Below are 24,868 nucleotides of genomic sequence, written 5' to 3'. Positions count from 1 at the left end.
GCTGCTTATCAGCTTTCAGGCCCACTGGGTCTCAGTACAAAGGCCGCCAACTCCATGGAAGAAGAGAGAGCACTAACCTACCAAGGAGAAGCTTCATGTAGATTGAGCATGTCAGCTTTATTTTTAACATTTTCATCAAAGCAGAAATTTAATTGCATGTTAAACATTGCATGGGGGTGAGGAGAGAGAATCTTTATTTGAAAGAAGCTATGAAGGTTTAAAGGGAAAAAAAAGTTTCTGAGTTTGAGGGAAAGAGGAAATTTTCTTCCCGGATTCAATAATGAATGGAGAGATGGCAGTATCCTCTGTGACTTATTACAACTAAAACCTGGAATGAGGAGAACCTGAGTTCAAATCCTGCTTCAGAAACTTATTAGTTTTGTGACTCTGGGCAAATCACTTCATTTCAGTTTGCCTCAGTTTCCTCATCTGTAAAAATGAGCTGGAGAAGGAATTTTGCCAAGAAAACTCCAAATGGGATCACGAAGAATTGGACATAACTCAATTGTAACAATAATAGCACAACAGCATTGACTCTGGAGTCAGAGGTATTGGGTCCAAATAATATTGCCTGTGATACAAACCTATGTGACTTAATATAAGTCACAATTTCTGTGAGTCTCAGTTTTCTCATCTGTAAAAGGAGAAGGTTGAACTAGATTATATCAATTTCCCAATTCCAGCTTAAAAAGTATGATCCTAATGAATTTATATTGGAGGAAACATGGAGAGTCCCGCTTAATAAGCCTTATTTTGACCACATTGCCCTCAAGTTTTCTACCTTTCAAGTATTGTAATCTGTATTTCTTATAATGTTATAAACATAGCTGAGCTGCTCCTTGGGCAGAGTATTCCAGATGCTGTTGTAGAAACACCTGGGGAGAGAGACCATAGCTCTGGGATTTGCAAATTTGCAGCAAAATTGCTAAATGTTGGTGGTACCAGTAACAAGACAAGAATGATCCCTGAAGTTCAGGCTTGGATCCATGGCTTTCTTAAGTAAAGATTCCGTGAAACTCAGTGAAATTCCGTGAAATTCAGTGCTCTGGTCTGCATTCATCAGAGGTTCCTGGGAGAGTACTGTATTATTATATGGGAAAAGGGGGTACAGGAGAGGAAGCAATAATAAAAAATCTTAAAAAGCATACTGTTTAAGCAAAGAGAACATGTTTAAATAGATAGGAATTCTTAAGGCTCTGTTCAAAGGACATCTTCTGTTTGAAGATGGAACCAGTTGGTATAAGCAGATTTAAATAGAATCATGCAGTTAAGAGAACTCTGAAGAATTCTGAGATCTGAAGTTGAATCCTTTCTCTACTACTGAATTCAAATTACTGCCTTGGCTCACATTGCCCCTGAACTCTGGCAAAATCACCTAACCTTTTTACTATAGTAAAGAACAAAAAAAATTTACTTGAAAACAGTGAACATCTTTGTACCAAGGCAAAATGTCACCATCAAACCATCCCAATTCCTGTGGTTCCAAGCAAACTACTTTCATCTTTCCCAACCCATCCACCAAAGCATTGAAGGCCCAGTCTCAATCCCAAAGTCAGATGAGAGAATCTGGAAACACTAGGGCAGCCACCATGTCTGTTATTATAAGAACACCAAGCTCAGAATCAAGAAGCCTCTATTTCTTAATATAGGAATTTATCTGTGATCTGGTTGAATCCACCCAAATTCTGGAAGAACATCAGCTACAGGGCAATCATGAGGCAGACACTATCAGAAGTGAGTGTTCACCACCAATATCAAATGTCAGACAGGAATGACAGATCTGTCACCAAAACTCAGGATGATCTGACTTGCCACACCATTTGTCTCCCCAATCTCCACTTTTTTATTATTTCTCTCCCTCTTGTTTTCTACCTGGTAATCCTTTAGCAAACTTTACCCGAGAAGAAATATTAATTCAGGCCAAAAGCACAATCACTTCTGAGGATATGCAGGAAAAAGAAGGTTTTGGGGGGCAGTGATAAATGAGAATACAAAATTGGGGTAAGGAAAAATATGAAATTTCAAGAGTGAGGTTGAGAAGAAAAATCCCTTCATTTAGACTTTTGCTTGTTTTTCAGATTTAATATGTTAGAGAACAAATTTGTACAAAATGATTGAAGGACATTTTATACATGATAACATAAGGATATTATACATATGTTCATATATATATATACATACATATGTAGTTGGTCTTCATTCTTGAAAGGACCATGACATCCTGCCATGACATGCAAGTGAACTGAAGTGAGGGAGGACTATGCAAAATCACCAGTCTCTTTCCCCTCTGGAACTATCTGGATCTAGTGGCCAAATATAGATCAGGATGTCTGGAGATGGCCCTGGATGCAGTAGGAGACCATGGTCTTTTTAAGCTAAGATCTTTAACAGGTCTCAGTTTGAGGTAATGTCCCAACATATATGTATGTGTGTATATGTATGTATGTGTATTTGTGTATATGTATATGTATGTGTGTATGTTTATATATTTATATACATATATAATATGACCTCATTGAAGAAATTATTTAACATTTGTAATTGTCAATTACCCATATTTCAAGTAAAAAGATTGAATCTGATAGCATTTAAGCCTTAGATGGTCCTCAAAGTGTAGTCCAAAGAATTGTTGGGGTCTCTGAAACCCTTTCAGAGGGTCTACAAATTCAAAATTATTTTTTACTTCTAATATAGTAAATAGCTATAAATATAACCCATGTGAACAAAAACTCTTTGAACAGATCCTTGATAGTTTTTTAACAACATGAGGATACTGAGAACAAAAGTTTGAGAACCACTGATCTAAGGCATTCCTCCTATCTCTAAATCTATGATTCTACCGTGCTGCTTGGTGGTAGTCTCCTTTTCTACAACCACTTTCTATTTCTATATCTTCATTGTTGAAGCATCTGAAGAATATTAAAACTGGAAGGGACATTATTCAACCCATCCCTTTAATTTCTTTTATCACAGTTTTTTTTTTATTTTCAAAACATATTCATGGATAATTTTTCAACACTGACCCTTGCAAAACCTTGTGTTTCAAATTTTTTCCTCCCTTCTTCCCACCCCCTCCCCTAGATGGCAAGTAATCCAATATATGTTAAACATGTTAAAATATGTATATGTCACATCCAATATATTTATACAATTATTGTGCTGCATAAGAAAAATCAGATGAAAAAAGGAAAAAATAAGAAAGAAAACAAAATGCAAGCAAACAACAAAAAGAGTGAAAATACTGTTGTGATCCACCTTCAGTTCCCACAGTCTTCTCTCTGTTAACCCTTTAATTTCAAAGATTGGGAAACTGAAGTCCAGAAAAGGGAAATTATTTGGCCAAAGTCATCCCAGAAATGGCAGGAGCAGGATGAATTGGAAGTTGAACACATTTTTGGCATGAAGGAAAATGTTAGAATCAGCAGCTGGCTCCAATTCAGTAAACCTCTGCTTATAGGAGTCATGCACATTGGTCTGACATCCAGCAAACACTAAAGAAAGGTTTCCACTGTTCTTCAAAGAACCAGGAAAGGAAGGATTGGTCTGTATAAATGTTTTATTATAAAGTTTTCTTGGGGAGAAAGGATTGTAAGAGTCTGATTTACGCTGTTGTGTAATAATGTAGGAGCTTGTAATGAATAAAACATGTATCTTTCACTGTTCCTTGGGGGTGATTACAGCCTTTTCTGGACACATTAAAAATTAAAATGAGGAGATGATACTTTTTAGGGTCTCACTCTCTACAACAGAGAAAGGGATTTGAACTTTTTATCTAATTCATCTGCCCTATATTTCTTCACCTACCCTCATCTTTCCTGCTATTAATCCCAGCCATATCATTACATGGTCTCCTGATATTAACATTTAACATATAACATAACTTCCTCAAGTGACTAAGTGATAACCTTCCCATTTAAAAACCAGGAAATTATAACAAAACAGCACACACTATAACAAAACAAAAAAACATTTGTATTACAAAAATAGTAATACAAATACTAATTTGTAATTAGTATTACAAAACTAAGGGTAACCTTAGTTACCTCTCCCCCCCAAAAAAAAACAGGCAAAAGTACATTGAAGTGTTGGTATATATCACTGTGATTTAAAAAAAAAAAGACTTCAGTCTAATTGAATAGTAATTCAAAAAGTTTTTCATATCACTTATCCATTAATTAATCTGTCATCCACAATCCAATGATAGATGATATTATCCATTTTATGGAGAAAATAACGCTTCCAGAAGAGAAAGGAGTTTGCCCCAAGTTTCTCAGTAAATTGATGGTAAAGTCATAGGTTTTCTGTCTCTCTTTTAGCCTGTAAATCACTTGGTATATATAGTATATCCCCAAATTCTTAGACCAGTTTTAAACTGCAATAGTAAGAATTTTGGGACCCCTATGTTTTGTATCCAATTTTCTATGTCTGTGTCATTTCCCCCTAATAGAATATAAGCTTCATGACAGCAGGCTGTTTTGAGGGAGCTGGTGGGTAGAGTAGTGGACAGAATATAAGAACTGCAGTTGGTGTTTGGACATGTATACTTATATTGTATTCACTTATACTTTAACATATTTAACATGTATTGGTCAATCTGCCATCTGGGGGAGGGGAAAGGGGAAAGGAGGGGAAAAAGTGGAACAAAAGGTTTGGCAATTGTCAATGCTGTAAAATTACCCATGCATATAATTTGTAAATAAAAAACTATAATTAAAAAAAGAAGAAGAAGAACTGCAGTTGGGAAGATCTAAGTTCAAATCCTATCTTAAATTCTTACTAACTATGCAATGCTGGGCAACTCATTTAACCTATGTGGGCCACAAATGTAAATAATTAAACTTAACTTCACATAGTAAAGATCCATGTAATAGTGCTTTGCAAACCTCAAAGTATTCTATAAATTCTGTATGTATATATACACATATACATGTGTAATATTATAATTATGTACAATATAGAAATATATACAATATAATTATATAATGTAATTAGTATATTGTATATATGCATATCTATTTGAGCTATTATTATTATTATTATGTCTTGGTAACTCCAGAGCCTATCATTATGCTTGGAATACAGTAGACACTTAATAAGTGCTTCATCACAGATGCATTATGGAATAGTGAAAAGAGCCCTGGCTCTGGGGTTAAGAGATCCTGGATTCCAATTCTGCCTCTGACACTAACCATGTGACCTTGGCCAAATCATATCTCATCTCTGTACCTCAGTTTCTTTATTTGTAAAATGAGGTATTTGGACTAGATGGCCTCTGAAGCCCCTATCTAGCCCTTGAGGTATGATCCTTCGAACAAATGAGTGAATAAATGAATGAATGAGGATTGTTTCAATTATGTTGACATAAGGAATAAGCTCAATAGTATCAGCATTTTACTTTTTATTTACTCTTTGCTGAGAAAAACTTCTGACTTTAATTATCATTTACTTTGAATTATATATACTTTTTTTTTAAGATGAGATAAACAGAAAAGCTTGTTTTGAAGAGGGAAAACCCTTTTTCGTCCCTGCTTTGGCAATTAACATTTGATGAGGACATTCTATCTTGCCTGTAACACAGTTTGTCGATAGTGGGCTGCCTTGGCGGGTGTTAAATGATTATGCGTTATTTCTTGGAACATTAAGGCCCAAAGTGATTGCTCGAGTCATTGTTTTATGGAGTCGGTGAATTACAGAAACGAGTTGCCTGAATCTCAAGGGCCATTAGCTAGGTTTTCCAACTCAGATGTTTCCAGTCAATGGTGTGTTAATCTGAGTCTGCCGAACCTTCTGAACAATTTTTTTGCCCTTTTTTGTAGTGGGTTCAAAAAGAAATTACTGAAAAATAAGATGTAAATATAAATCTGATACATTAAAAGGCATCTTCCTTTGAATTTGTTAATGTGGCAGGGCCGCATGGTTTGAAGCTTGACTGGAGTTTGGCTTTGAAGTTGGGGTAAAGATTTCAGGCTGCTGGCGATGGTAGTGGTGATAAGAACATTTGTCTGATAGCAGCAATTATTTTTCTCCAAAGCAGTTGGAATTTGAAATAGGACTGCGCGTTCCCTTTCCATGGTTTTATCACTGTATTTCTGACTCCCTTGTTCCTGCCCTGCCTTTGCCAATTCCTTAAGGCATAGAATCCTTTCAAATTAAACCTCCAAAGTAATACAAGCGGTATCAGAGATCTATCTCAAACTTATGAAAGCAAAAAGAGGCTGAGTTCCGCTTAGACCACATCTAACTCATGCTAGCAAAGGGAAGAGAATATAGAGGAAACAGCAGGCACTCCGCTGTGAAATTATACATTTCAAACCCAATTATGCCTCTTGCTTTTTCTTTGTTGTTAGGTCTTTTTTTTTCCTTAACATCTATATTGTTAAGATAAATACTGATGGACACAAAAGGGAGTGTTTAGAGAAGAAAAGGATTTCAGGTATGGACACAACATCATCCCCAAATGTTTCTCTCCATGTTAATCATTTATGAAATGTATGCAGGGTACTATGTTTGTAGTCATTCTCTCAGGATGATTCCACTGACATAGAAAACTCCCTAATGAGGTAACTCCCACTTCTAATACAGATTTAAGCCTGCTATTCAACTGAAGAATCTTGGCGAGTTACTGGGGATTAAGTAATTTCCCCAGTCATATAGTCAGTATCAAACAGAGGCAGTTCTGAGACCCAGATCTTTTTGACTAGATCTTGATCCACTCATGAGAAGCATCAGATATATCCTGCAATATGCAGCCCATAAAACTCCTACTGAGTGTGGTCTGAACCAGATTAATTGGAAAATATTTAACAAAATAAGTAAAATATAATAAAACATAGATAATTTAATATATGGTTTTTCTATGCCAATATATTCTTCTATAAGTAGTCTCCTTTTCTATTTTGAACAGAAATTGCACTAAATCATTTTTCCTTTCATATCATTCTTTATCACATAACTTTTACAATTATTTTAATAGTATTTTATTTTTCCAAATACATGCAAAGATAGTTTTCAACATTCACTTTTGCAAAATTTTGTGTTACAAAGTTTTTCCCTCTCTCCCCGCCTTCCCAAGATAGCAAGCAATCTAATATAGATTAAACATGTATCACAGAACTTTTAAAGCAGGCATTTACTTCTTTGAGCATTTCTCAAGATTTTCAGGACCTTCTCAAACTGTGGGTCATGACCTTATATGCAAGGGTCCTCAAAGTTTTTAAATAGGGGTCCAGTTCACTGTCCCTCAGACTGTTGGAGGGCCCGACTATAGTAAAAACAAAAACTTTGTTTTGTGGGCCTTTAAATAAAGAAACTTCATAGCCCTGGGTGAGGGGGATAAATGTCCTCAGCTGCTGTATCTGGCCCGCGGGCCGTAGTTTGAGGACCCTTGTGTATGTTGGATCATGTAACAATTTGGGGGTCAGAAATTATGATTTATTTATCAGCAAATGTTTGGTTTATATACCTATTTCATAAACCTATGTAAAAATTTTTCAGGCAAAAAGGGGTCATGAGTGGGAAAAGTTTAAGAAGCTCTGATCTAGAGTAACTCTCCAAAAAGCTACTCTTCCCCATTCCTTCCACTGAACTTTATGTGTCTCATGACCTCAGTTTCCTGACCTCAGCAAGTCTCAGTTTCCTCATCCATAAATGAAAATGAATTGGATAAGGAAATGGAAAATTACTTCAATAGCTTTATAAAGAAAACCCCTAATGGGGACAAAAAGAGTCTGCTACAAGTGGAAAACAATTGGAAAAAGGGTAGTGTGCCTTTATGGGCTTTAGGTTGGATATCCACTGCCTGTAAATACAAGAAAAACAGAAGCAGGAAGCCTGTTCTTGTTCTAAGCACAGAAGGCCCTGACTTCTCCACATAATGCTTATTTTTTTACCACACTCTAACCTTCTCAAGAGACAGCCCTTTTGACATAGTCTACTAGGCCAGCTTGTTTAATCCACAGAGAGTATCTGAGGATCATATGGGATTTCACTGAGCTATCTAACCCAATTACAACTCTACTAGAATTTCTTGTTCTATGAAGACTTTACAACCTCAGCTGACTCCAGTAATGTCATTAATACTTATCATTTTAAAAAATTATTCTGTCTCCCCAGAAGATAGGCTGGTAGAATAGAAAGAACAATAGATTCAGAGATAGAGGATTTGGGTTCCAATTCCAGGACAGCTGCTTAATGTCTAGGTGACTTTGGGAAATCCTTTAAACTTTCTGGGTCTCACTTTCCTTGTCCATAAAATGTGAATGTTCAACTAATTGAACCCTCAGGTCCCTTTCAGCTCTTAATCAATTTATTGTATACTGGACAACTGTAGGAGATAAAAAGAGAATTATCTGACTATAAGGGGTTATAATTAATTGGAGATATATGTATGCCATTATCCTTGACATAAATATGTGCTATAGTTATGGTTATATGTATGAAAACAATCTCTTTGATTTATACTTATATTATGCCTTAAGTTAACTTTGTTTGATATATATTGATTACATTGAAAAGTAGTTAGGCTTCTTTCAAGAAGATTTAGTCATTCACCCAGAGGAAATAATGAGTGAATTAATTAGAATCACCTGGACCTCACTTCCTCCACTATTAAAAAAGAGCTAGACTAAGGAGGGAGGCAATCCCCAGCTGGAAGACTGGCTAAAGCTGAGATGTTCTCTCTATCAGGAAAAAAACTACATAAAATCAGAAAAGCTAGTTAAGATTCTGTGGACTCTATAAGTAACAATGTAGTGTTAATGCTAACCCCATTCCTCAACAGAAATCAGAGAAAGTATCAATGAAGAGGGGAAAGGAAATAAGCATTTATATAACATCCATTATGTTCCAGCACTGTGCTAAACACTTTACGGACATAAACTTATAAATATATAAATTTATAAGTATATCATATTTGGAAGTTACAAATATATTTATAAAGTGTTTAGCACAATTGTCTGGCATATACATGCTATATAAATGCTTTCATTATCATTGTTTCTATTATTATCATTACAAATGTTATTTCATTTAGTCCTTATAACAACTGTGAGGGATGGGTGCTGCTATTATCCCCATTTTACTGAGATAAACAGAAATTAAGTGATTTATGCAGGTTCATACAGCATCTAAGTTTGGATTTGAACTCAGGTCTTCTTGATGCCCAGAATTTTATTCACTATGCTACCCAGCTGCCCCTAAAAGCAGTAGAAATACTATGAGGAACCTGTAAACGGAAGCATTGAGAAGTGAGAGCCAAGAGTGATATCCAGATATATAACTTAATGACTTTCATTTTATATTATTTTCATTATATTACTTATATATGACTTATATGAAATATATGACTTATATGAAATGACTTACATTATTTCCCATTATAATGACTATATATTATTATATAATGACTTAATGACTATATTATATTCTATATTATTGTTATATTATTATTATATTATATTATATATTATTATAACTTAATATATAACTTAACTAGACTTTCCTATCTTCTCCAATGCATTGCCAAGTATTGCTTATTGGGGGGACAGAATATCTTCATATCCATCATCTTCTCCCCATTTATGAGGTTCCTACTTTTTAGTTCAAACCCCTCATCACCTCTTGCCTGGACAATTGTAACAGCTTCCTAATTTGTCTTTCTACATTTGGTCTTTCCCTTCTCTACTCTTACTAAAATAATCTTTTTAAACTATAGATAATGTTACTCCTCTCTTCAAGGACCAGCAAAGATTCCTTATTTCCTCTAGAACAAAAAACAAACCTCTATTTTTGGCATTTGGATTCATTCACACTTAGGGATTCATGTGTCATTTAAACTTTTTTATGTTCCTCTTTGAATAAGGAGAGGTTTATATTTGTAGAAGTTTGTCAAGTATGTAATAATAATTGAAAGGAATTTGTAAATGTTATAACAAAAGAAAAGAAAAGAAAAAAATAATATCAATTCATAATATGATTGTAGCCTGCCTTTCAAAACTTACTTCCTATTCCTTTTCCACATGTAGTCAGAGATACTCTGAGGTTCTTCCCCTTCCTGATTCTTTTGTGAAGGCAAACTAGGCCATCTTTTACCTCAACTTTTAACCTTGATTTTAATTACTGAATAGGTGTTTCCCCAAGCAAACTAAGATCTGCAAAAGCCTTAGCTTGAAAAAAAGCTAAGGTCTCCCACTACATTGCCAGCTCCAGTTGTCCTGATCTATGTCTAGCCACTGGACCCAGATGGCTCCGGATGGGAGAGTGAGGCAGGTGACTTTGCACAGCTTTCCCTCATTCAATCCAACTCACTTGTATGTCATGGCATCCCCTCCCCAATGTCATGAGCCTCTTTGAAAATGAAATACTATAATGTCAACAACAAATGGACTCTGATGACTCTGGAGGAGCAAGTTAGGTTGGCAACTTTCCACAGTTCTGTCTCACTTAAATTCTATTTACTTGCAAGTAAAAACATTGATATCATTGTTCCTCTTTTAGAAAGGACAAACAACAGCAGCAAATTTAGCCAAACTTTACTTATTCCCTTTATAAAACATCCCATCTCCAGCTTCTGTATCTTTGCACAAACTGCCCCTTTTATCTTCCTTGTCACCCTTGTTACTTTCTGCTGGAATCTCTAGCTCAGCCCAAGAGCCACTGCTCCTTTGCCCAGCTTTTTCTGAAACTCCTAGATATTTGCAGCCTTTCCATCAAGAAGCTATTTTATATACTTGCATTTGTTTGTATAACTTTTATATTCCTCCAGTAGAATATAAGCTCCATGAAGACAACTATTTGGTCATCTTGATATCCTGAGTGCTTAGCATAATGTCTTGCTTATATTTTAATAAATATCGGTTGTTTTGATTTGAATACTCTGTACTGGGAATGAGATCTTTGACTTTCTGGGTATCATATGTATACCTCCTGATATTTAAAAGCAACTTGAGTAATTTCTGTTTTGTTATTCCATAAATAAATTATTCCACATATATTTATCAAATATCAAACACTGTGCTATCTTGTAAAGATAAGTAAGAAACAGATTCTACTTTCAAAGGACTTATATTTTTTAAAGGGAAATAATGTGCATGTTCAGAGATGTATTCATATATGTTTAATAACTGACTCTCCTCCCTCCCAAAAAAGTACATATGATTTACTGTTAAGTTTAATTTGTACTCTTGTTGGTTCTAATTGACTGTAGCGTATTCCTTCAGGGAGCACAGCTAAGCGTGGTTTGGAAATTTAAAGTAAGAAAAAGGAAGAACAGTTTAATTTCTTTTTTGAAATTCAACATTTGGGATTATGCCCAAATGGCCTTTCTTCCCAGGCTCTACCCCCTTAATCTGTCATGGAGTATAACTCTCCCTTCAAGGTTATTATCTTTGCTCCACTGGGCATGTATGGAGAACATATCCTTGCCTACCCCCAACCAGACCAACATAATTATTTGATCTTCAGTTTCAAATTAAGGGACAGAATAAACCAGATCCTATTTTTAATTCTGCATTTGGAAAGTTTAATACATAAAAATCATTTTATTTAATTACATAATAGGTCATATTGCAATATGCTATTATAATATACATTATAATAATGATGTAAGATAAAAATAATTCAGTTATTTTATCAAAATAATAAAATTGATATCAAAACTCAGAACTTCTAAGCTAGAATCCAATACTAGCTTTTTTAAACAGATAAATCAGACCTTAATACTTCTCTCTTCACGAGTCTTAACCAACAGTTCCTTCCATTTTAATTTCCATGTTCGAAATAAAAAGAAAGCGACTGTGACCAATCATCACTTTATATAAAGCCATCAATAATTAAGAACAGCTTAAAAATAGAGAAATTGTATAGAAAAATAGCTGCATGGAAGAAGGAGGAGAGGAAGGTTAGGAGTTAAATCTCCACTGTCATTTCATTGATCTAATGGGGTGACAAATTGTCATAACTTCAATCTATTCCAGCTACATTTATCAGAGTTTTTCTAATAAGTGGAGGCCATGGTTGTTAGAGACATATCTGTAACTCTCAGTCTCTAGCCTGAGCTCACAAGGCAAAATGATTATAGAAACTTCTCTCTTTCTTTCCCCAACTGCCAATCCACTCCATCAGCCTCCCCCAATCTGAAAAATATTCTTGGACTCAGATCTCTCTATTTCAGTACTGAGGTCCTGGTTCTCATTCTCCTGACTCCCATCACAGAAGTTTCATTCTAACCCAGAGAACGCCAACTCCCATGTGTACTAGAGATACTTGGGCTACATGGATATAAAAAATAGGGTTAAGTGGAAGGTTTTGGGGGGAGGGAATTAACTACCTGCTGGAAATAATAGGGAAGAGGGAATCAGGAGAAGATTCATATACTGGGTAGTTACTGAGTTGAATTTTGTAAGAAACAAGGGATTTGGAGAGTTAGAAACAAGAAGAAAGAATATTTCAGGAATGGAAGATAGCCAGTACTAGGACACGATACATGAGAAACACCAGAAAAAACAGTCTGGCTGGACTGGAACATGAATGAAATGAAAATAATATAACATGGATCTCAAGCTATGAAGGGCCTTATAAACTGAACAGAGAAGTTTGTATTTGAGCTTAAAGGAAATAAGGAACCACTGGAATTTATGGAGTGGAATGATCAGAACTGTGCTTTGGGCAAAATGCTTTTAAATTAGCCCTCTCTTGATTTTAAAATATAAAATAAAATAAAATAAAACACTAGTAATTTCAGAATGGCTTCTTCTCCAGGTTTCTTGGTTTCCCATACCAAAGCCACCCAAAGTTACCCACAACTCAAAGTATTATCAAGTGGCAACTGCTGGGTCACTCAAAATTTAATGTCACAAAAAGTGTATTCTTTTAATCACTAAGTTGTTCAGAATTGTGCCTCAGTCCCAAATTAGATTTTAAGATCTGAGAGAAGGGATTATACTTAAGAACCTGGTTCTTCTTTAGGGGGTCCAAAAGACTCAATGTTTTCCACACAAAGGATACTCTATAAATATCATTGTTACACCCTACAGAAATAAACTCAACAAGCTGCCAATGAAGTTACAGGGGAGTTCTTCACACAAATTTGTCAATCCACAACATTGATCAGACAACCTTTTCAATTGAACTAAGTTCATGACTGGGAGTAAATAAAACAAGAATTCCATCCTCAAAGCTAGTGTTCAAGGATATTAGACCTATTCCACCTTTTTCCAACTTTGATTTTCAGAAGATATTACGAAGAATGTTTTTTTTTCCTTTATTCTCAACCTCTACTTCCAACTCTAAAAATGTTTGTTGTTGTATGTCCAACTTTTTGTGACCCCATTTGGGTTTTCTCTATTTTTTCTTTTTCAATTTAAAATACTTGTAAATCCTCCTTTACTTCCATGTTGAAATCTAGTAACAGAAAAAAAACAAAGCAAAAAGACCTGATACAATGACCACATTTGGCAATATTTACAACAATTTGCCCTTATAGTCCCCAACCTCTCTGCCATGATATGGTAAATGTATTCTCTGTTTCTTTTCAGGGTCCATATTGGTTCATCAATTACTCAGTTTGGATCTTTTACTGGTTTTTTCATTTATACTGTTGTATCCATGGCATATACTACTTTTTTTCAGTTTTGCTCTTTTCATTCACTATCAGTTCATTAAAATCTTCCATGTTTCTCTAGTAATGGATGGAACGTCCAATAAAACTCCAATCCTTAGATCATTTGGGTTTTCTTGACAAAGATACTGGAGTGATTTGCCCTTTCTTTCTCATCACATTACTGTTGAGGAAACTGAGGCAAACAGAAGTGATTTTCCCAAAGTCACACACTTAGTGTCTCAGGTTAGATGAATTTTCCTGACTCTAGGCTGGCACTCTGTCAACTAGCTGCCCTAAGAAGTATGTTATTTTAAAATACTTATTTTAACCATAATCCTAACTCTAAAATGTGCACCTTAATCCTAAATATTGCTTGATGGACATTTTTATGAATGTCTTGTTTGGCACTTCAATCCATTTAAAATCTGACTAAGCTAATTTTCTAAGCTTTCTATGTACTCTTCATTCCAACAAACTGGCTTACTTGCTTTTTCCTATACATTATATCTCCTACTTATGTGCTTTTTTGCAGTCTCTTTCTTATAGATAGAACACTCTCCTTCCTTAACTCCAGTATTTGATATTCCCAAGCTTCACTTGAGGCTCAACTCAAATATTCCCTTCTACATGAAATGTTCCTTGAGGCCCCTTACTTCCTAGTACCCTACCTTCAAAAGGAAAAAAAAAAGATTGATTTGTATTTTTGCATACCTTTGTAAGTTTTTATTTACTTTTCTCCACTCCTCCAACTGTAAATGAATGTTGAGTCTTTTAGAACTGGTACTGTTTTCATTTTTGTTTTTGTTAGACTATGAGTTTCTTGAGAACAAGTATTGTTTTTTGCCTTTCTTCCTGTATTCAGTATTTAACACAGGGCCTGGCAGCAAATAAATATTTAATAAATGCTGACTTGTATCTAACCTTAACACCTAATGCGGTGTCTGGCATATAGTGGGCACTAAATGTTTATTAAATTGACTTGTGTCTATTCTTATCAACTAGTACAGTTCCTGGCACTATAAATTCTTGATAAATGCTTATAAAATTAAATCAAATTTAGACTTATTTATGACCTGTTTTCTAGCAAAGGGGTCAAATCCTCCTAAAGTTCCTCAGATTCACTGTTGTACATGAGGATCAGTCATCTATCTTCCCTTAAAATGAAGGATTTTTGGCTGATCTTGTCTTTTGAAGCTTTGGCTACCCTCAGGCTGATATGTATACTTGACAGAATCCACTCTGAGCCCTATAAAACCCCACCATATGGAGTGTTTTAGGTTCAGTTCACCCAGGGGAGTAGGAAGATGCAAGAAAGGATGGCTTCTTGATCTTTTAATGCCATTGTACTTGACTCACTTATCCTACAAATGCCATAGTATGAGCTGGGCTCTTCAAACTCTACCTGACATAAAGAAATAGTTCTTACCCATTTCTTCTGGCCATAATGCATTATTTGGTTTGTTGGATGACTGAAGAACATAAATTGTAATAAAAGTTTATATGTACTTGTAGTTTGCCAAAAGTCTGCTTCCCATATCCAAATTTATCTTCTGTCTGCCTCAATTTACTTAACTATAAAATGAGGATAATAAGAGCACCTACCTCTGGTTGTGAGGATCTGTGAGAATATCTGTGACCTCTGTGAAGATCAAATGTAATAGTTATCCTTTCACATCATGGGGGTTAGGGGCATAGTATCCTTACAATCTGGAAAATCCACATCAAATTTGTTGGACCTTCCTTCATACCAGAGAAGTCTAAATTTTTTCTTTTTATTTTATGGGCTGTTAATAGTGTTTTATTGTAAAGTTTAGGTCAATATTATATAATGTTTTATATATTTATTATATATTTATATATATATATATATATATATATTATGCACTTCAGAGTTTCTAGACTTTATCCTCATCATCTGTTGGTTTTTGCTTATTGCCTGTAGCTTCTGCAAAAGTCCCTGAAAATACCCATTTCATTTTTTTGAGAGGCAATTGGGGTTAAGTGACTTGCCAAGATCATATAGCTAGTAAGTGTTAAGAGTCTGAGACTGGATTTGAACTCAGGTTCTCCTGATTCCAAGGCCAATACTCAATCCACAGCATCATCTAGCTTCCCTACTCCCATTTAATTTTTTAAGCTGATCCCACAATACATCAAAACTGAGATGGGGAAATTTGCAGTGTGGAAGGGAAAACTGTAATCTTTTTATTTCACTATTGATTTATTTGACTATTAATTAAATGTTTAAATATTAATTTATTTATTAGAAACACAAATTTGACTATTAGAAATACAAATATTATTTCATTTGATCCAGCAATTCTGAGAGGTAGGTGCTATTATTATGCCCATTCTATAGTTGAGTAAACTGAAGCAGATAGAAGTTAGGTTTGGATGTGAGAAGCAAATATATATGTATATATACACACATGTATATGTGTGTGTACATATATGTATACATATGTATATCATAAAATCTAGCATATAGTATCTTATAAATACATTCTTCTTTCCCTTCTCTACCCTTCTTTCCCTTTCCCTTCTTTCTCTTTCCTTCCTTTCCTCTCCTCTCCTTTCTTTTCCACTCCTATCCTATCCCTTATATCAGGGGTCCTCAAACTATGGCCCGCAGACCAGATGTGGCAGCTGAGAACGATTATCCCCCTCACCCAGGGCTATGAAGTTTCTTTATTTAAAGGCCCACAAAGCAAAGGTTTTGTTTTTACTATAGTCCAGCCCTCCAACAGTCTGAGCTCAGGACAATGAACTGGACCCCTATTTAAAAAGTTTGAGGACCCCTGCCTTATATCTTGGTCCAACCTTCTGCCAGTGACAGTGACAATTATATTTGCTCAGTTTATCCCATTTTCTCATCCTGGCTACCAAGTGTGTTCCACGGCTTTATCCTATGACCTTTCCATCTGAGAACCATCTTGTCAAGTCTAAATTACCATCCTTATTCTCTGGATGTCTCTCTTCAACCCTGTCCCTCTTTCTTATAGTTCTTTATATAAACACCTCTCACTGTTCTAGGCAACCTTTTAAGACTGTCTGTTTCAGAGAAGATGACAGCCTACATTAGCCAACCAAGAAAATGTAGTTCCCATCTAAGAGTTCTTTATGAGAATGAAATCCCAGATCCAGTCCCCTGTGACCAGCTGTGATGGATGCATCTGATGAGAGATTGTTCCCTTAGATTTAGGTCTCAAAGGACCTCAGACTATCTAATTGAATCCCTCAATGAATGGATGAATGAATGTAATAACACATGAATGAATGAATGAGAAACCTATAGCTTAGAGAGTCTTAAGTTATTTGTCCACCTGCAGTCTATAACTACAGCAGTATCTTGAGCGCAGGTCTTTCTGATTCCAAATCTGTCATTCTGTCCATATTTTCAGGAGATATTTCACAATCTTTGGCCTTAATTGAGAGCAAGTACAAGTCCCTTTAGCACAATGACTGCTGACCATCTTCATGTAACTGAACTGAAAAAAGAAAAAACATCCTAGGATCTGTGTGCTTGGAAAAAAGGATGGGGTCCTTCCCTTCAGCCTCAGCTCTCATATGGTCCTCTTCATCTTTTCTGAAGTGTGGAAATAGGGCTCCTGTGTATTTGTGCTAAAAGGGCAAGACCTAAAAGGGGGGCTATTGCACTTGAAAACTGGATCTTGGCAGTCTTTGAAAATCTAAGGTTTCTCTCATAAGTGTCAGTGTTTGAAATGTTAAGTCCTTTGAGACTTGGAGTTACCTTGGAGACATGAATGAAGCAGAGTTTTACTATTGCTGTAGTATTTTTTATCCTACCAGACACTGTGCTTTTAAAAATGTATAGTTTCTTGATTCTTATAGATTACAGATGTTCTGTGGTGTACAGCATGAGATATTTTGAGCACCTTTATTAGTCCCCAGTCATCAAGAGATGTTGACTATATAGTATAGAATCAATAGGTTGCCTGCAGCTCTACCTTGTTAGAGCTCATAAACTATTCAGGGTCAGTACTGGCCAGAATTTGGGTAAGAAATCACCCAGGAAGTGGCAAAGGAAGTGATCCAGATGAAAAGAAATCTTTTGAGGAAATGTTTCCATCTGAAAATCTGCCCATTCTATACCTTCAGCTCAGATACCACAGTAAGCTTTTAATCACCTAGTTGTCTCAAATTTGGCAATTTGGTAGAGTAGAAAGGGGCAGTGAAAATTGACCTGGGTACACTAGATTTAGCCCTAATTTGCCTTTTACTTATCTGATCTCTCCTACTCAGTAGATCTTTGCTGGATCTTCATCTGGGTCATTCCTGTTAACCATGGTTATCTCCCAACATTCTTTCTTGAATCCTTTTTTCTACTTATGTATTATTTTATTTAATTTTATCAACTCCTGTGGCTTCAATTACATCTCAATGCATATGATATTCAGAATTGTTTGTCTGATCTTTTTTCTCAACCTCCTATCTTGCAACTGTTCATTGGACATTTCAGACTAGATTCTTACAGATGTCTTAAATTCATCATGTCCAAAACTGAATTCGTTATTTTTCTCCCCAAATTCTCCCCCCTCCAAACTTCCCTATTACTGTTAAAGGTAGCTGTCCCACATGGCCTATTGGAACAACTCTACTGGTTGGTATTTCTGCCTCAAGTTTTTTCCCCATTCCAGTCTATCTTACACTCAGTTGTCAAAGTGATCTTGCTAAAACACTAGACTGACCATGTCACCTCCTGCTCAGTCAACTTTATTTTCTCCAGTGTCAAATATAAAATCCTCTGACTTTTAGAGCCCTCTATAATGTGCATCCTTCCCATCTTTACAGTTTCTTAGACTTTATCCCTACTATGTACTCTGTGACCCAGTGGCGGTAGCTTTCTGGCTGTTCCTGTCTCCAGGTATTGTCCCTGACTTTCCTTCATGCCTGGAACTGAACTCTAGCTTGGAATTCGCTTTTTTCAGATCTCCACCTCTAGCTTCCTTCAAACATCCCTTTTTCTCCCCCCTCTCCTTCTCCTTTTTTCTTTTTGTCTCTCTCTCTCTCTGTGTCTTTGTCTCTCTGTCTGTCTCTTTGTATTTGTGGTCTGTCTGTATCTTTGTCTCTGTCTCTTTTTCTCTATCTCTATTTCTATATTACTCTGTCTTTCTGTCTGTCTGCTTTCTCTTCCTTACCTCCCTTCATCTTTCTCTCTCTCTCTAGAGATGTCCCCAGAGTTATTCAGTCAAGAATCATCAGAAGCAGAGCTTGAATCTTGGGTTTTCTTAATTCTAAAGCCAGATATCTAGCCTCTCAATAGTGTTGTATATTTGATTTTTTAAAAATCATGACTTTCAGCAGTGGATTCATTCCTCTCTATATACAAGCTCTTAAAGTTTGTTGAATGTTTTAAGGTAGATATAGATTTATGCATATGTAACATATACACAAATACATATACATATATGTAAACATTTATTAATTACCTACTACATGCCACGTACTGTGCTAAATGCTGGGGATATAAAAAGAGGCAAAAGACAGTTCCTTTCCTTAAAGAGCTTACAATCTAAGGAACTGTTCTTGTGTATATATATATATATATATATATATATATATATATACACACACAGATTTTGCACATGTAGGTAATGTATGTAAATGTATGTGCATGTGTATGTAAAACATGTATATATTTATATATTTATGTGTGGGAGAGAAAGAGATGCTATATAAAACTTGTTCATTTTTCAGTATCTTGCTGTTATACAGGGCCAGGAGTATCATTTTCTTTAAAGAGATTCCTCTCAAGTCCCCTATAATGTAATGTTTAAAGAGTTCAAAGTCTGGTTAAATGAAAAGTTTTAGTTTAGTTTTGCTGGGGTTCCCCCCTTTACTTTTACAAAAACAAAAATAAACCCAGAAATTTAACTCAGGTTTGAGAAAAACAGGCCTCCAAACAAAGAAGTGGCTATCCTGTTTGAAAATAGCATTGTGTTGATCAAATTGGATGTCACCCAAAGGATGCTAATGGAGGGATGTATTTCTATGCTAGTCAGGTAGGTTCTCTCTTCAAAGTTGTTTGGAGACTAGTATGCAAGTCTCAGCTGAGTGATTTTGACAGGGGTAGAGTAACATGGTTAATTTGCTGGTGTCCCTTGTTCCAGGAATGTATTCTTGAGATTCTCAGGGCTAAAATGGTTTATGGCTACAGAGGATAGCCAAGCTAGGGCAGCAGAGAGGAGGCTCTTCTGATGGGCTGCCTGGCTTTTGATTATTCTCCTTTAGGAAATCTCACAAACTGAAACTCAAAATTTTTTACTGTTTTTCTCTCCTTTTTTTTTTCTAACTCTAGGACTCTTCTTCAGCTGGATGTGCTACTGTGGCTGGACCCCGGACAAGTGCAGTTGCTGGAGAACAGGGAACATCCCCAAAGGTCCAGCTGCCCCTCAATATGTAAGCTGCCATTTTGTGTGAATTCTCACCCCATTCCCTAACCCTGTGCTTGTTTATGAAGTGTTTTTGTGATTCTTACTTATTATTGTGCCTTGAAATATCGTTCTCTGTACCCAATAAGAAAACCAGGTTAGATAGAGAGAAAACATGAACTAGAGGAACACAGGTCAAAAACCACACAGGATGGGAAGTCACAGAAGGGTTAAGAATAATTTGAAGGCACATAGAATTTTTTCCACTAGTATTTTATTTCTCCAAATACATTTAAAGATATTTTCAACATTCATTTTTGTAAGACTTTGTTTTTTTAATTTTTCTCCCTTCCTCACCTTCCCTCTCCCCAATATCAACAATCTGTTGATATATTAGTTAAATATATACAGTCCTTTTTAGCATACTTCCATATTTATCATGCTGTGCAAGAAAAATCAGACCAAAAGGGAAAAAAACCACAAAAATTAAAAAAGGTGAAAATACCATACTTTGATCCAGTCAGTCTCCATGTTTCTCTCTGCACGTGACTGACATTTTCCATCTCAAGTCCACCTTATTATTGAGAAAAGCCAAGTCCATCATAGTTGATCATGACAATCTTGTTGTTACTGGGTACAATATTCTCCTGCTTCTACTCATTTTCCCCAGCATCACTTCATGTAAGTCTCTCCAGGCTTTTCTGAAATCAGCCTGCTTATCTTTTCTTATAGAACAATAATATTCCATTACCTTCCTATACCATAACTTATTTAACCATTCCCCAACTGATGGGCATATAATCAATTTCTAGTTTCTTAGAGGGTACATACAATTAATGAGATGATAACTAACTTTTATATTTGATACTTTGGAGTTTTATATTTTGTATTTTAAGGTTTATACAGAACTTTACATATGTATTATTTCATCTGATCACATCTATTTCAATAATTTAAGCATGAAGCAGGATGTGATAGTGAAAAGCACCTTTGGCTTGGGAATTTGGAGACCTGGATTCATAGGACCATAAATCTATCAGTCTGTAAACATTTATTAAGTGTCTACTCTGTGCAAGGCACTGTGCTAAGCCATAGGATAAAAAAAAGTCTAAAGATAGTTTCTGCTCTCAAGGAACTCACAATCTAATGAGGAAGATAACATGAAAACATCTACGAACAAACTAACTATATGTATACGAAAAATTGGACTAGAATTAAGAGAAATCAAGAAAAGTTTACCTTCTGGTAGAAACTGGGATTCTAAGGAAGTTGAAAGAAGTCAGTATTGCCCTAATGTGAAGATAAAGAGAAAAAACTTTCCAGGCATGAGGGAGAGCTGGTGAAAATCTAGATTTAGAGCTGAAAGGGGACTCTCTCATTTTATAAATGAAGAAACTGAGGATCAGAAAGATTGTGACTTGATGATGATCATCACAGAGAGTGACATGATTTGAATTCAGGACTTGTGACTACCTGTCTCTGCCCTGCCATTAACTAGCTATGAAAGTTACTAAATTTCTCTGATCTTCAATTTCTTCATTGATAAAATGGGAAAATATGGAGCAGTTAAATGGTGTACTGTGAATGGAGCACATAGTCCTCTAATCAGGAGGCCCTGAGTTCAAATCCAGCTACACTTGACACTAGCTATGTGATCCTAGACAAGTCACTTAACCACAATTGCCTTGCAAAATAAATGCATAGAATAAAATTTTAAAAAATGGGAAAACAAGGAAATTGGGTTTAGATGACTCTCCAAGGTTTCTTTCATTTCCAAGATTTCTAGGATACTTGAGGATATTTATAACCAGATGAATCATTGCCAGGAAGTGAAGGTAGCAGAGGTGTCTGTCTCACTTAGAAAATCTGTTCTAAATTACAGCTCTTTTAAAGGTACCTATCGTTAAAAAGCACATTCCTTAAAAGGGAATGCTCTCACACCTTAGATTATGTTATTGCCTTTCTCTTTTAGAAATAAAATAACTGGGTTTTTGAATGAATGTTTAAAACAACACATTTGCTAAACATGGCTGGCAACAGCAGAAAGCAAAATAGATCTGGAGGAGACACTAAATGAGGTTCTCATTAGAGAGATATGAAGGCTTGTGTTATTATAAAAACAAAAAGCTTATATAAACAAAAACAACAACAAAAATCTAGGTTATCTCTGCATTTTTTAAAAGTTCACTAATTTTAAGGGTTTTCTAGAAATGGTTTGACTAATTTCATCCATGTGTATATAACCACATCCCTTTAAGACTTATGTGGTTAAAATATTTGGCTTAAATTGATGAATCCTCTATTTCAATGCTCTGATATCACAACCAATAAAACTTTAAAAAATTTTAAAAAGATTATTCACTGAGGTTCCCCGAGGATAGTAATAACATAAGAGATATGTAGAAAAAATTCCAAAGTTTGGTTGACAACTGAGAATGATATTCAAGCTTAGGGTTGATCAAAGAGCAGTCACATTTAATTCTGATCTTCCAAGCCAACCATCAACAATTGTTCAGTACAGTTTGATTCAATTGACCTTAATTGTGGGTTCACAGTATACATGTCATAGGATCAGGATAGAGAGTAATAGGAGATGTGTTTTGCCTTCAGGAAGGTAGTTGGTTCTATTCCCCATATCTTTCAAGCTGATGAGCATCCACAGCAAGTCATGATTCCTTTTAAGCCTTTCCCCACACATGGGCAAGGATAATAGTGACTAAGAGTGTTCTAAAATTTGACACTCTTTTCTCCAATCCAGAATTAATCCAGATCTGGGCCAGGGAAGGGTGTGAAGGGCTTCCTCCCTGACCTACGTGTCACAGTGTAAGCATCAAAAGCCCAAGACTTTAAGCAGTCATTTCTATGCATGCTAACTCAGTCAAAATCTCCTGGGTATATCTATATTTCTGCCTCCTAGAAAGTCTTTCCAGTTCCCAGGTCTAAGCAAAACCACCCCCTTCTCATCTCCTTCCAGCCTCTATGTCCCTGTCCTATATTACTGCAGACAAAAGTAGGTCTCTTAAGCCATCTGAAGTCCAAAGTCACATGAAAAGGAAGCTACTGTGGAATCTATTGTTTATCCCCTGAGTTTTTAATTATTGCCCCTTATGTGCCAGGAAAAATACTGGGCAATGAGGATACAACAGCAAAATTTTATTTGCAACACAGGTTTAAATGTTCAATGCTCTATACCTGTGTTATTGGGCTTTGGACCCATGGCATCATAGAGCTCAGTAAGATTTTTCTGCTTTTTGCCATAAAAAGTCTGGCTGAATTTCATTGTAAATTTCTATAGTGGTAAAAGGGTCAAATTCTGTCCCCGAAAACAAAATATAGACTCCAGTGGAAAGTTTTTCCCCAAGCAGTTAAGTATCTACCTAAAGAGTTAAAAGGGAACAAGCCTTACATTCTATCCAGCCCTATATTTTGAGTTGTTCTCTTAATGCTGGATGTATGTATCCTATAACTGTTTATATCCAACCACCATACAATGGGTGCTAGGTGAACTGTGAATTGCAATATTGATGATCCTCTTCTTTTTTTATTTCTGTTTTTCTTTTCTTTTACTTTTTTATTATAGCTTTTAATTGACAGAACATATACATGGGTAATTTTTCAACATTGTCCCTTGTACTCACTTCTGTTCCACCTTTTCCCTTCCCTCTCTCCCTAGATGGCAGGCAGTCTCATACATGTTAAACATGTTAAAATATATCTTAAATACAATATATGTGTACAAATCCATACAGTTCTCTTGTTATATAAGAAAAATTGGATTCAGAAGGTAAAAATAACCTGGGAAGAAAAACAAAAATGCAAGTAGTCCACATTCAATTTCCCAGCATTCCTTCTCTGGGTATAGCTGATTCTGTCCATCATTGAGATGATCCTCTTCTAAAACATGACCTTTGAAATCACATTTGTATTTCATTCCTGGAAGATAAAATAACAACTTTTTAAGTAAAAATCAGCTGGTTCTCTGCAGTCCTTAGATTCCCTCCATAGCCGTTATCCCTGTTCCCACTCTATGAGATGTACACAAGTGCTTTGTGTCTTATGGTTCTCCTTAAAATAATGTCTAATAAAGAATAAGAATACATCCTTTTAGTAACAAATAAAAAAGCATACTAGTAAAAAATTGTGTCTAGATATCAATCCCCAATAGACAGATCACCCAAAATGGCCTTTTAGATTATATTTCACATCTCAAGTGAGAAAAATACTGGATGAGTCATAGATTCTGATTTTGTATCCTGGCTTCTCATTCTTATGATCAGGGGCAAAGTCCTTAACCTTCTCATGTCTTAATATCTACACCTGTAAAATAAAAATAATAATACTTATGATAGCTCCCTCATTAGGTGGCAGGGAAGAACTCTTTTGTAAGCTTTAGAAGCATTACATGAGCTATCATTTATTATTATTCAACATCAAGGTCAATATTTGCATAGCCCTAACCTCTCTATTCCCATGTTATGCCGGTATGGTTCTTGGTCATTAATAAGGTGCTTGTACAGACATTATTTCATGTGATCCTCCATAAAGAATGTGTGGTTCATGTAGAAAAAGTAATATTTACACATGAGAATTTAGGTGACTTGCCCAAAGTAGTACAGTTACAGAGTTGAAACTCTGATCTCTAGACTTCAAGTGACTGTCATTTCTATTAACCAATCTGATTAAATACAGTTGACCAAGTCTATGATTTCATTATGAGTGAATCCCAAGTCCCCAAATTAGAAAACTCCCTTTACCAGTACAAAGCAATACATGCCCTGCAAATGACAATTTGAGAAAGTTGCCTGAGACGATTGAGATTACGTGTCTTACCCAAGAGGAGCACATAGATAATATGTGTCTGTGTGGACTACTGGATCAT

At 35.6% G+C, this 24,868-nt stretch overlaps 1 protein-coding gene across 2 annotated transcripts in view; it reads left to right on the top strand.

The window, feature by feature from the left end:
- The window catches only part of SH3RF3 (SH3 domain containing ring finger 3), a 566,022-nt gene that overhangs the window by 415,345 nt on the left and 125,809 nt on the right, over positions 1-24,868 (top strand). For both annotated transcript variants that reach the window (XM_031958770.1, XM_031958769.1), the window contains one exon: positions 19,917-20,017. In XM_031958770.1, the coding sequence (XP_031814630.1) occupies positions 19,917-20,017 (101 nt within the window). The remainder of the gene's footprint in view (positions 1-19,916; positions 20,018-24,868) is intronic.

This window comes from Sarcophilus harrisii, chromosome 3, assembly GCF_902635505.1.
Source record: "Sarcophilus harrisii chromosome 3, mSarHar1.11, whole genome shotgun sequence".
Taxonomy (NCBI): Eukaryota; Metazoa; Chordata; class Mammalia; order Dasyuromorphia; family Dasyuridae; genus Sarcophilus; species Sarcophilus harrisii.
This window is presented reverse-complemented; position numbering and strand designations above follow the sequence as displayed.